The sequence below is a fragment of the Neophocaena asiaeorientalis genome, unplaced genomic scaffold (genome assembly GCF_003031525.2).
Source record: "Neophocaena asiaeorientalis asiaeorientalis breed wild unplaced genomic scaffold, Neophocaena_asiaeorientalis_V1.1 scaffold293, whole genome shotgun sequence".
In the NCBI taxonomy this organism is placed as follows: Eukaryota; Metazoa; Chordata; class Mammalia; order Artiodactyla; family Phocoenidae; genus Neophocaena; species Neophocaena asiaeorientalis.
In genome coordinates this window covers 4,163,285-4,176,735 of record NW_020173920.1, presented here as the reverse complement: position 1 = coordinate 4,176,735, position 13,451 = coordinate 4,163,285, and the positions used below count along the sequence as shown (strand labels likewise).

The 13,451-nt window shown below is 35.2% G+C and overlaps 2 protein-coding genes across 2 annotated transcripts in view; both read left to right on the top strand.

The window, feature by feature from the left end:
* Positions 1-13,451, top strand: part of PIGX (phosphatidylinositol glycan anchor biosynthesis class X) — a 26,624-nt gene extending 13,173 nt beyond the window's left edge. Inside the window, exons 5-7 of the mRNA XM_024752106.1 lie at positions 6,867-7,080; positions 8,977-9,077; positions 11,952-13,451. Of these exons, the coding sequence (XP_024607874.1) occupies positions 6,867-7,080; positions 8,977-9,077; positions 11,952-12,095 (459 nt within the window). The 3' untranslated portion in view covers positions 12,096-13,451. The remainder of the gene's footprint in view (positions 1-6,866; positions 7,081-8,976; positions 9,078-11,951) is intronic.
* PAK2 (p21 (RAC1) activated kinase 2) overlaps positions 6,945-13,451 on the top strand; it is an 88,725-nt gene continuing 82,218 nt past the window's right edge. Inside the window, exons 1-2 of the mRNA XM_024752111.1 lie at positions 6,945-7,080; positions 11,952-12,008. The gene's annotated coding sequence lies outside the window, so the exon portion shown is untranslated. The remainder of the gene's footprint in view (positions 7,081-11,951; positions 12,009-13,451) is intronic.

Sequence of the window (13,451 nt, the reverse complement as noted above, 5' to 3'; positions counted from 1 at the left end):
GCTGTAGTACAGGGAGGGTAAACCCAAGCAGAGCCTGGTGGACTTCTTGAGTTGAGGAGATAAAGGTAAGATTTGGGAAGACCAAAGTCACTAGAATTCACTAGACAGTGTACCAGAGAGGAGAGAACTGCAAAGAGACAAACTGCAGAGATCCGTAGAGGTTCCCCTCAAGTATGTAGTTGAGTATTAATTAATGCATGCATGTGAGGAAACTGCTTGATGCTGGGAAAAGAACCATATGAAAAAATTAGAGGTAACAGTGTCGCACACTGGCTCAGTTGTAGTGCCTGTTCCCACCAACCAGACTAGGAAAATCCTCGTAATTCACTGGGCATTGGATAGATTAAACGGAAGAACTTTTTCTCAGTAGTGGGGAATACTAAGCCCTAGACTGCACATTGCTTCAGTCCTGCTTAACAAATTTCAAAACCAAGACCTTCCAAAAATCAAACTGTTGCAAGTAAATTTACTGCATTCGAAACAAAGCTCAAGAATATTTATAGGAATGCAGGAATATCTAGCACCCAAAAAGATCAAAATGTCTTGACTCTGATAAAAAGTTTGCAAGGATGCAAGGATGCGGGAAAATATGACCTGTAATGAGGAGATCAATGAATCAGTCAAAACTGATGCAGAACTGACCCAGATATTAGAATTAACAGACAGGCCAAGAAAATAGTTATTATAACTGCGTTCCATATGTTCAAAAAGGTAAGTAGAGAAATGGAAGATATATGAAAGGACAGTTGACCTTTTAAAGATTAAGACTACAAAGTGTGAGATGGAAAATATTCTGGATGAAATTAATGGCAGATCAATGCAGAAGAAAAGATTAATGAACTTGAAATCATAGCAATAGAAACTACCAAAAATATAAAAGAGATAAAAAAAGAAATGTAAAAAGTGAGTAGAGCATTAGTGAGTTGTGAGACAACTTCAAGTGGCCCCCACAGTAAGTGTAACTGGGCTGCTTCCAAGCGATGTCTGCACCCCTGCATTCATTGCAGCACTGTTTACAATAGCCAGGGTATGGAAACAACCTAGGCATCCATCAATGGATAAACAGACAAAGAAGTGTGAGAGAGAGATATAGATATGAAAACGAGAGCTATATATAAATGTGTATATACATGTGTGTGTGTGTGTGTATATATATGTATATATACACATAAATATGTATACACACACAGACACACAGTGGAATGTTATTCAGCCATAAAAAAGAAAATCCTGCCATTTGCAACAGAACACATGAACTGTGAGGGCATTATGCTAGGTAAAATAAGTCAGAGAAAGACAAATATTGTATGATCTCACTTTTATGTGGAATCTAAGAAAAACTGAACTCAGAAACAGAGAGCAGGTTGTTGGTTACCAGGGGTGAGAATGTGGGGAAAATGGGTGAATGTAGTCAAAGAGTACAAACTTCCAGTTATAAGATGAGTAAGTTCTGAAAATCTAATGTATAGCATGGTAACTATAGTTAACGATATGGTATTGTATACTTGAAACTTGCTAAGAGAGTATACTTTAAAAGTACTCACCTCACACACACACACACACACACACACACACACACACATAAAGGTAATTATGTGAGGTGATGGATGTGTTAACTAATCTTATTATGGTAATCATTTTGTAATATATACATATATTAGATCTTCATGTTGTACACCTTAAACCTACACAATGTTGTATGTCAATTATATCTCAGTAAAGCTGGGGGGGAGGTGTAATGGGAGTCCACAAGGAGAGAGGAAAGAGATGGAGATGGAAAAAATATTTGGAGAAATAATGGCTGAGGGACTTCCCTGGTGGCCCAGTGGTTAAGAATCCTCCTTCCAATGCAGAGGATGCAGGTTCAATCCCTGATTCGGGAACTAAGATCCCACATGCCACGGGACAACGAAGCCTGTGCACCATAACTGGTGAGCCCGCATGCCTCAACTAGAGAGCCCGTGTGCCACAAACTATAGAGCCCACGCGCTCTAGAGCCTGCGTGCCACAACTAAAGAGCCCATGCACTCTGGAACCCATGTACCGCAACTAGAGAGAAGCCTGCGTGCTGCAATGAAGAGCCTGCGTGCCATAACGAAAGATCCTACATGCCACAGTGAAGATCTGGTGTGTCGCAAGTAAGACCCAACGCAGCCAGAAAGAAAGAAATAATGGCTGAGAAATTTACAAATTTGATGAAAACTATAAACCCACATATCTATGATGCTCAAGTACAAGAAATATGAAGGAAACTACACCAAGGTACATGATAATCAAATTGTTTAAAACAATGAGAAAATCTTAAAAGCATCAAGATGAAAAAACCACATGTAAAATACAGAGTACCAAAGATAAGAATAACAGCAGATTTCTTGTCAAAAATAATGCAAGCAAGAAAATGGAGTATCATCATCTTTAAAGTATTGAAGAAACCCTGTGAATTTAGAATTCTGTAGCCAGTGAAAATACCTTTCAAGGTGAAGGTGAAATAAAGACTTTTTCAGATGTACAGGCTGAAAGAATTCATTACCATCAGACCTCCAATACAAGAAATGTTAGAAGAGGTCCTTCAGGCAGAAGGAAAATGATACCAAATGAAATCTATATGCACACCAAGGAAAGACTAGCACTTGAAATATAACTACTGGGTAAATATGACTTTTTTCTCTTATTATTTAAATTTTTCCAAGATAATTGACAAAAAATAATAACAATGTAGTGTAGCCATTCTTAACCATGTCTAAGAATAAAATGTATGATAGCACTATCACAAAAGCTGGGAAGTGAGAAATGAAATACACTTTTGTAAGGTTGTTATACTAAATGTAAGGCAGTTTAATGTCACTTGAAGGTAGACTTCTGCTACATTAAAGATGTTTACTGTAAACCCTAAAGTAACCACAAAAATGACAAAATAGAGTTGTAGTTAATATGCCAGCAAAGCGGATTAAATGAAACTATAAAAAACATTCAGTTACCCGGAAAGAAGGCAGAGAAAGAAGATAAAGGGAACAAAAAACAGACGTAAGATATAGAGAACAAGATGAATTAAACTTAACCATATCAATAAGCATATTAAGTGTAAATGTCTAAATATCTCCATTGAAAGTCAGAGATTTTCAGATTGGATAAGAAAGCAAGACCCAACTGTATGTTGCCTATAAGAAATGAACTTTAAATTTTAAAACAAAAGATAGAACATGCTCACACTGATCAAAAGAAAGCTGAAGTGGCTATATTAGTATTAGGCAAAGGGATTTCAGAGCCAAGACTATCACCAGTGCTAAGGAGGGTCATTTTGATAAAGGGATCAACTAATCAGAAGGAAATAATAATCCTAAACATTTATGCCACTAATAACAGAGATTCAAAATGCACAAAGAAAAACTGGTAGAACTGTAAGGTGGAATAGATGAATCCACAGTTATAGTTGGAGATTTCGGTACCCTTCTCTCAATAATTGAGATAATAAGTAGACAGAAAATTGATAAGGATATGGAAGATTTGAACAAAACTATCAACCAACTTGACCTAATTAGCATTCATGGAATACTCCACCTGACAACAATAGAATACACGTTCTTTTTTTAGGTGTACATGGAATAGTTACCAAGATAGATCACTCTAGGCCATAAAACAAGCCTCAATAAATTTAGAAGAATTCAATATGTGCCAAGAATATTCTCTGACTACAAAGGAATTCAATTATAAATAAAGAAGAGAAAGATCTCTAGAAAACCCTCAAACATTTGGGGACTAATTAGCATACTTCTAAGAAATCCATGGTCAAACGAGAAATCAAAAGGGAAATGAAGAATTTTGAGCTGAATGGAAATGAAAATACAAAATATCAGAACTAGTGGGGTACTGCTAAAGCTGTGTTTAGAGGGAAATTTGTAGCACTAAAATGCCTATTTTAGAAAGAAGAGAGGTCTCAGTCAGTGTTTTCAGCTAAGCCTCCTTAATCTATGAAAAGAAGAGCACATGAAACCAAAGTAGAAGAATATAGATAGTGAAGATCATAGCAGAAATTAATGTACTAGAAAACAGAAACACAATAGGGAAAGCCAGTGAAACCAAAAACTTGTTCTTTAAGAGGGATAAAACTGATAGACCCTTAGCCAGACGGATTATATAAAAAATAAGTACTGTTAGAATTAACATCCCTGTGTCAGAAAAGTATTGTACATTTCATTTTTTATAAAGTTTTACATTTTTAGATTGTACAAGTTATTCAGAGATACCAATTACTGTGTCTTAATTGGGGAATGTTTTGGGTTGTTTTGAAAGCTCTAGCCTATGAAAGATCTGTTGAATGTTACAGATGTAGTACAAAAGTTTTATAGCTTAATTCATTTAACTTTGCTCTGGTGGTTTATGACACGTGTAGTTGAGTGTTGTCTTGAAAAAGTATAGGTCCATGTCTGTTAACCAGTGCATGTTGCTCTAGGATTAATTTTTGATACATAATTTTAATTTCTTGATAACATTCTATTGCTATTGTTTTATCATGGTGAAAGTGGAACAATGAATTCTGACTTTTGTGGATCAGCGTAGAGTCACTGGACTTTTTGGGGTTGCACTGATGGTTTGGCACGTGTTTGGGAGATTTACCAGCATCTAGCTATTGTCTAGATCGCTTTTGATTGTCAGGTTATGATTTTCAAAAATATTTCTCTATTATTTTGAATCTAAAGTGATACACATACCTGTAACTCTCTTGAGATTTTGATCACCTCTCAATTGGTATACCTATTTGTACATTTCCCCTTCTTCCCTATTGTAGCTAGGTGTCAAGAAATTCATAGCCTAAACTCCTGAGTCGGCTCCAGGACCTCAGACTGTTGTTTGTGGACTAGCTTCTGCTGGTTCTTAGTTGATTAATGCTGGTTGACAGATTGGGATTTCAATTAAATCTCAATAGCCTAGAAAAAATGGACTGTAGCCAGAAAGATAAATTTAATAGAGAGAGATATAAAGCCCTGCATTTAATTAGTAAAACATCAATTACTCGATAAAATAGGATGGGAGTTATTTAAAGTTTTGTGCAAAAAGTTCAAATGAAAAATATAGGGATGAATAGGCAGAGCACAGGGTCTGTGAAACTATTCTGTATGATACTGTAATGATGAATACATGTCACTTTACATTTGTGAAAAATCCATAGAATATACAATGTAAAGAGTGAACCCTAACTTAAACTATGGACTTTAGTTAATAATAATGTTCATCAGTTGTAACAAATGTACCAAACTGTTGTTAATAATAGAAAAAACTCTGAGTGTGTGTGGGAGCTGTGGGGAGTATGTGGGAATGCTGTTATTTTCTGCTCAGTTTTTCTGTAAACCTAAAACTGCTCTAAAAAATGAAATCTATTAATTAAAAAAATAGAGAGAGATAGTATATAGATATGTGTCACACTGAAATGAGGCTGCTAAAAAGCTAATGCAATTTTTACACCTAGAAACTGAAAAAAAAAAAAGCTAATGCAATTTTTGCTAAAGAAGGTAGTGTTGCTACTATTTCCTCTGAGTATTTTGAAAGGCAGCTGATATGATGCATGGTTTAGACACCATGTCATGAGAAACCAAGAAAACTGCATATTTCTTTGGGGAGGAGAAAACTTAGTGGGGGCAGTGTGGTTGCCTTCTGATGCATAAGGGACCCTTAGTAAAACAGAGGACATATTTATTGCAGATATTGTAAGCATCGACAATTGGTGAATTATTATGGGTCAGAGCATCAAGTTTCTACTAATAAAAAAGGAATAATTTTAACAGTACATAAAGTGAGATGGCTCAAAGTAATGAACTCCCTTCCAGTCATTGAAAGCATTAAAATAGTGGCTGGATACTTGATAAATACTCTCATTGGAACAGTGGTTTAACTTGATTACCTCTAGGTTCCTTATGGCTCAAGATTATATAATTCCTTGACCTTTACCAATAAGTTCTGTTACTCCTGTGATGAACAGAGAAGAAACAACATGTGAAAATATAGCACTTGGTATCACTGTCAAATAGAAGAATTAGAATGCTCGCTGTGGTGGGTAGAAGTTAACGCTATTTTTTTCTCTTTCCATAAAGAATCTAGAGAAAACTTGCGGGTGTGTATGCATACACACACACACGAACACAGATTATGTATATAATGTTGATATACATGTGTATGTGTGTGCATATGTATATATGTGTGGTTTCATACATAAATATGTATGTATGTGTATATGGATACGTTTGTAAGTTAGGGCTAATTTCTGCCACATGTGCAGTTTTACTTTTGGTGTAGAATACTTATTTTAAAATGTTTTTTACCATATTATTTTTTAAAAGAATCATTTACCATTTTTTCCATTAACTTTTTATGCCCAGTATGGAAAGAGTGCTGACCTTTGCTTAGACTTCCTGACCACAGTGCTCTATCTTACTATCATCTTACTTCTGTGAAGAACAGGAAATTAGCAGAATGACACCAGTCATTTTAACCCAATACTGGGTTAACTGTTTTTGTCATAGTTTTCATACTTTTTGAATAATGCTATATTTATTCATGAAATTTCTTTTCTTGGTACCTGTGTAGTTACCTAAACAAAGGTTGATAAGGAAATTACATAGAAATTTTTATTATGGGGAAATTTCACACCGCAGAGTATAATTTCCTCAGTTTACTTTTAGTAAATGTTATTAAACACACATCATATCTTGTGTTTTCTACTTAAAATTGAGGATGGAAGGGGAATGGAAATTGTTTATAAGGGGGGTGTTTTGACATTTTTGCTCATCTATATAACAATCTTCTGGTTTTATTTATTTTTTAATCTTCCTCATTCATTTCTTCTGGACTAATATTTGTTTTCTTTTTGACAGGCAGTGATGGTTTCAGAAAATTTTAATATAGAGGCTCCCAACTATTTGTCCAAGGAGTCTGAAGTTCTCATTTATGCCAGACAGGATTCACAGTGCATTGATTGTTTCCAAGCTTTTTTGCCTGTGCATTATCGCTATCATCGGCCACATAGTAAAGATGGAGAAACCTTTATTGTGCTCAATAACCCAGATTTATTGATGTATTGTGACCAAGGTAAGGATTGCAAGTCTTTTTGGAGAGTTGAAAATAAAATTAAAGGTATAATGGTAAGTCTGAAGTCAAGGACGGTGATAACAAAATCATGTTTCTTTTTTCTTTCTTTTAAACTTTTTGATTGTAAAATAAAGCACAGATATAGAAAAACTTCACAAATATATAGTTTAGTGACTTATTAGAAGGCAGATACCCAGGTAACTACCACCCAGGTCAAGAAACAGAACTTTGCCAGCTGCCCGAGCAGCAGCCCCGGATGTTCTGTCCCAATCTCCTTTCCTGTAAGAGTAACACACTCTCCTGACTTTTAATCACTTCCTTATGTTTTTTTATACTTTTATCACTCAAGTGGGCGTTCTTAGACACTGTAGCTTAGTCTTGCCATTTTAAAGAAATGTTATTTCCATTAAGTCTCTTAATTTACAGATTTCTCCTCTATCCCCTTTAAAAAAAACTTATCTGTTGAAGAACCGGGGTCATTTGAGACCCTATCACTGTTGGGGTTTGGGTGATTCTACTCATTAGTTCATCTGACTTCTTTATTACTTGGAAATTGGCAGCTGGCTCGAGAGGTGTGATCAGATTCAGGTTTGATTCTTTTGGCCAGACTATAAGTGGTGATGTGATCTTTTATGAGAGGGCATATAATGTCTGGTTGCTTCTTTATTCAGCCATTGATCCTTATTACTCCTTTGCTGCTTTCTGTTTCTTCATACTGATACTGCAGGATTTGTAGCTGTTAGTGCTTTGTGTCCACTCACATGTATTTTGGTGTTTAAGGGGGATACTTTATCACCTAGTTTTGTTGTAAAAGTTGTCTATGAGTTATTGGTTTTGTGTGTGATTGTTCTTTCTGTTTTTATGTGTGGATTTTTTTTTTTTTGGCTGTGTTGGGTCTTTGTTGCTGCATGCGGGCTTTCTCTAGTTGTGGCGAGCAAGGGCTACTCTTCATTGCAGCGCGTGAGCTTCTCATTGCGGTGGCTTCTCTTTGTTGCAGAGCACGGGCTCTAGGCACGAGGGCTTCAGTAGTTGTGGCTCACGGGCTCTAGAGTTCAGGCTCAGTAGTTGTGGTGTGTGGGCTTAGTTGCTCCGCGGCATGTGGGATCTTCCTGGGCCAGGGCTCGAACCTGTGTCCCCTGCTTTGGCAGGTGGATTCTTAACCACTGCACCACCAGGGAAGTCCCTATGTGTGGATTTTAGTAAATTAAAAAACTATGCTCTCATCATTTTCAGTCTTCCTACAATCAAGACTTTAAGAAGCCCCTTTCAGATTTTGGTTCTTTGTGTCTCCAAACAGAAGTCAGTAGCACTGTTACTAAAGATTGGCAGATAGAAAGTTTTTAATTATACATTTGCTGTCATCATATATTTCATGATGAGAAAACTTAAAAAGTATTCAACTGTGTTAGCTTTGTTTATCCAACCTAGTTTTCTGTTTCTTCTCATGGTACATTTTACCTACCCTAAATAAACTTTGGAAAAGTGCTCCCTCCCAAGAGAGCACCTGGGGTTCTGGAATTGTTCATTTTTTTGGTCTGAGAGTTCTTTACATGAGTGTGTTTTCTCTATGGAAATTTATCAAGTTGTAGGTTTAGGATCTGTTCATTCTTCTGAGATATGTTATACTTCAAAAAAAGTTTTAAAAAAAATGGCCCCTGGTGTAGTGGGATTTGTTAAGAAGTCATGCTCAACTTCTATGCAGTCTTTGTAATTTTATAATTTCCTAGCCATCCACTTAGAACAGGCTATTAAAATAGAACAGCACATGATAGTTGGGTCCAAATCATGTACATTGTGTATTAAAATATTTGAATACTCATATCCCAACATGAAAGACTGGCCTAGCCTCTAGTCCAGATCAGTTTTCTGATATGGTGTTCTACCACTTTTTCTCAGAGTTTCCAATTTTGAAATGCTGGGCTCAGTCAGAAGTGACAGCTCCTTGTGCTTTGAACAGTAAGGATAACTGCCAGTGGAACAATATGAAATATAAATCAGTAAGTTAATATTTTATGTTGTTTTAGGTCATGCGGCCTCATATAAAACTCTTTCTATAATGTTTCTGCCACGTTTAAGAGATTAGCATTTTATATTCTATCATAGAAAGCTGTTTTTTGTTTGTTTTTAATGTTGTTTCTATGTTACTAATAGCAACAGTCATAGAATCATTTAATTTGGGGGTGGGGATTTAGAGTTAGTCCCAATGCCTCATTGATCCAGAGCTTAAGTATAGCTGATGGGCTTTTTAAAAGTGTGGAATGGTAAAGAAAAACAGTGGTGTGTCCATCTGATTTTAATCAATAAAACTTCACTTTATTTAGAACTTTTTATTAATTTTTGAGCAACAAAATGAATTAGTTGACTTTATTATATTACACAGAACAAGTGAAAAAAGGAAAGTAAAACTCTAAAGTTGTATCATTTCAACTGTGGTTAAGTAGTTCTAGACAGTTATATTGTTATTATAAATCTAAATCTAGGCTGTTTCAGGCCATTTTTAGCCTCCCAACTTGTTTTCAGTTATTAAATTAGGTAAGTATTAGTACTTCATTAACACTGGCTTTGTCTAAGGAGTCTGTAGTTTTCTACTTACCCGCTTGAGCTAACATAGTCTACTTTCCTCTCTTCAGAGTGGTAAGTCTTTGTACAATATATCTCTTTTCTTTCCCTCTTTTTTTCTGTTCTTTTGTTACTCTTTTAAGAGCTGCCTTTTAACTGATGCTTGTAGTATCTGAATTTCTCTTTGTTCCTAATTCTCTTTAAGGCCTGTTTTCTTTGGTTGAATGCCACAATCTGTGTCATTATTTTTACAATTTATTTTTACAAGGAGTCAAATGAGTTTGCAACAAAAATAAAAAAAATTAAAAAATTTAAACTAGCAGACAACATAACTGTCAATCAGATAAACATAAAGCAGATTTGTTCATATGTGTGGGTATTTGGATTTGAAGTGTTTTCCTTGTAGTTGCTTAGAAGTATGTTTACCAGCTAACTCAGAAAACCACTACTGACAGTGAAGCCCTACTGCAAAGCCTGTTATTTTGTATTGGAGAACCTTCTTTGAACAGACAGTTGGAAAGATGTATGATTGTGCTAATATGTTATGCAACATAAATTTGCTTTTGAGATTTCTATTGCCATAGAGTACCTGGATTTTTTTCAAACTCTAAAATACATCTGGAGAATTACATTTGATTTTCTTATGTGAATGAAGAGTATGATTAGTATTTATACTATTTATGATGTATTGGTTTAAAAAATTGGTGGTGTGCATTGCTACACAATAAAAAATCACTCTATTAAAACATTTTGAATTCAGTTCTCTTTAAGACCATGTAACTTGAAATAGGAGGTCATAATTAAGTACTTTGATTTTTTTCTTTGTTACATTTCTTGTTTATATATACCAGAAAAATAGGTGACCATTACTAACATGGTGATCTGTACTAAGGCTTGTTTTAAAATGCCATTATTTGAAAGATACTTTTAGATGGCACTTTGCTACAGACTGTGTTGGTAACTTTTTTTTTGCATGTGAAAGTGTAATCCATGCATTTATAAAAAGAAACCAAAAATAAAAGAATTCCCAAGTTACCTAAATTTTAATGTTTTTAAAAACCTTTTTATTTTTTTTGCGGTACGCGGGCCTCTCACTGTTGTGGCCTCTCCCATTGCGGAGCACAGGCTCCGGACGCGCAGGCTCAGCGGCCACGGCTCACGGACCCAGCCACTTCGCGGCATGTGGGATCTTCCCGGACCGGGGCACGAACCCACGTCCCCTGCACCGGCAGGCGGACTCCCAACCACTGCGCCAGCAGGGAAGCCCCAAACCTATTTTTAAACCATAAAACTTACCAGAGTTTCTAATTGAACCCTTTATCTTCAAAACCAAATAGAAAATAGAAACCAAGTTGAACATAGGAGAATTTTTGTATTGCTAGTCAGTATTGCAACTACTTGGATGTTTTAAATACAGTAAAGGACACATTCAATTGTGTAATTTGTGAATAACAAACTTAAAAAAAATTTTTTTGGCTGCATTGGGTCTTCGTTGCTGCACGTGGGCTTTCTCTAGTTGCGGCGAGCAGGGACTACTCTTCGTTTCGGTGCACAGGCTTCTCATTGCCGTGTCTTCTTTTGTTGCGGAGCAAGGCTGTAGATGTGTGGGCTTCGGTAGTTGCAGCACATGGGCCCTAGAGCACGTGGACTTCAGTAGTTGCAGTGCTTGGCTTCAGTAGTCGTGGTGTGTGGGCTCTAGAGTGCAGGCTCTGTAGTTGTGGCACACAGGCTTAGTTGCTCTGCAACACGTGGGATCTTCTCGCACCAGGGATAGAACCTGTGTCCGCTGCATTGGCAGGTGGATTCTTAATCACTGAGCCACCAGGGAAGTCCTAACAAACTTTTAAAAGCTGTTTGAGGAGAGAAACAGCAAAACAGGAAAGAATGGATCCTTTAGTTTTATTGTTGTTTTAATGTTTTTCCTTTAGGGCTTTAACTTCTAGATTATTCTGTTTTCTAATATGAAACATAGTAAGAGGAAGTAAATGTTTATATTGATTACAGAGGTGACATTAGGATATAGCTAGTATTTTTTAACAATATACTCAACTCTATGTAAAAAGCAGAAAAAGTCAAAGCTAATGAGAATTTAAGAATTATTATGGGAATTGAGTCTGATTCTGTTAAATTAACTGAAATGTTGAATTTAAAAGAATCATTCAAATAATAATGTTATATGTAGTATAGCAATGGCTGAAAGATATTTAAAAGAAAAAAGAAAAAGTTAAAATTAAAAATCAAAGAAGCAGTGGTTTCACCTTAGGACATTGATCTTAAATGTCTTTAACTTCTCTATCCATCTCTCTCCCTAGGTATATAAGAATGCGAATCTACAGGTTCCAGTGGGACTGACCATACATACCTCTTTAGTATGTTCTGTGACTCTGTTTATTACCATCTTGTGTTCTACTTTAATCCTTGTGGCTGTTTTCAAATATGGCCATTTTTCCCTATGAGTTGTATGTAGTTAAACGCTTTCCATAAACCTAAATAAGACCTATTCATTTGTGACTAGAAGTGTTCTAGAATTATGTCATTACTTTTTTCTTTCATCTTCATTTATGGCTAATATTATGTTTACTAGAGGAAATTCTGGATGATTCTCAGCTAATTTCAAAATTCAGTGCTCTGTTGTGTCGACCTCTCATAATCCTCAAGCATCAAGTGCCAATAGAGGAAACTTAATTCTGTTAAATTAATATTTATCTTGTGAGAAGTGACTTTATCTTCATTTGTGTTATAAATGAGTACTTTATGTATTAGAGACAAATTATCGCTAAAAATTGAGAAAATTGTTATGAATAAGATTAATTTGGATGAATCAGAGTTTATTTGAATATTAATTTTATGAGAATATTAATTTATCTAGTGTTTCAAAGAAAATCATTAAACTAGGACAGCTAAGAAATTATTAATATCAAAATTGATTTTTCCTTAAAGCATTTCCATTCTCCTTTTCTATTTTATAATACTGCTTTTGAATATATGAATTGGCAAAGGGCTTGATGAAATTAAGATTAAAGTATATTTTATTAAGTTGTACAGTTATAAAACTTTTTTGAATCTTTGGGTGATTTTTTAAAAAACAAAAGGTCTTGATTTACTGTTTTTCTTTGTATAAATTAGAAAATAAAGTAAGTGCCATAAGCTAATTAAAAAATAGAAGGGCAAGCATGTTCCAAAACAGAAGTCGAAAAACTGGGGTATGTTGGCATTGTTTGTTTTCTGTGGCATAATGGGATATGATGTACTTCATATATGCTATCACTGGTTACTTTCCTAAAACATTCTGGTGTTTTTCTGGAATAAATCTTTTATAATTTGCCACGTATAGCTTGACCTACTAATAACAGTTCTTTTTTAAGATGTATTTGAGAACTTATGTATTGAGAAAGGCCACCCAATGCCATAAAGCAGAAATATTAGAGATCTTTAAAACGGTGAAAATTTCAACCCAGTCTTGCTTCATAGCTGTTTAGTATTTTCTTATAAGACAGAATTCCATGTTTTCCAGGCATTTTTTTTTCACAGTGGGATTAATATAGTGGCTTGAAATAGAATTATATGTCAGTAAAAATTCAGTAACATCAACAACATTTTGGAATATGGTTAGTCAGGTGGGGGAACACGGTACTATATTTAACCTCTTAAGTGTGTGTGTGTGTGTGTATTTTCTTTTGCACATCGAAGCCAAGTTCCTCAGTATTTAAATGTTTTCAAGTTAATATTTGAGATTTGTGGCTTGTAACATGATTCAGCCATTTTTCTCATTTATACAGGTATTCAGAAATGTAATAAAAATGTGAATGTGA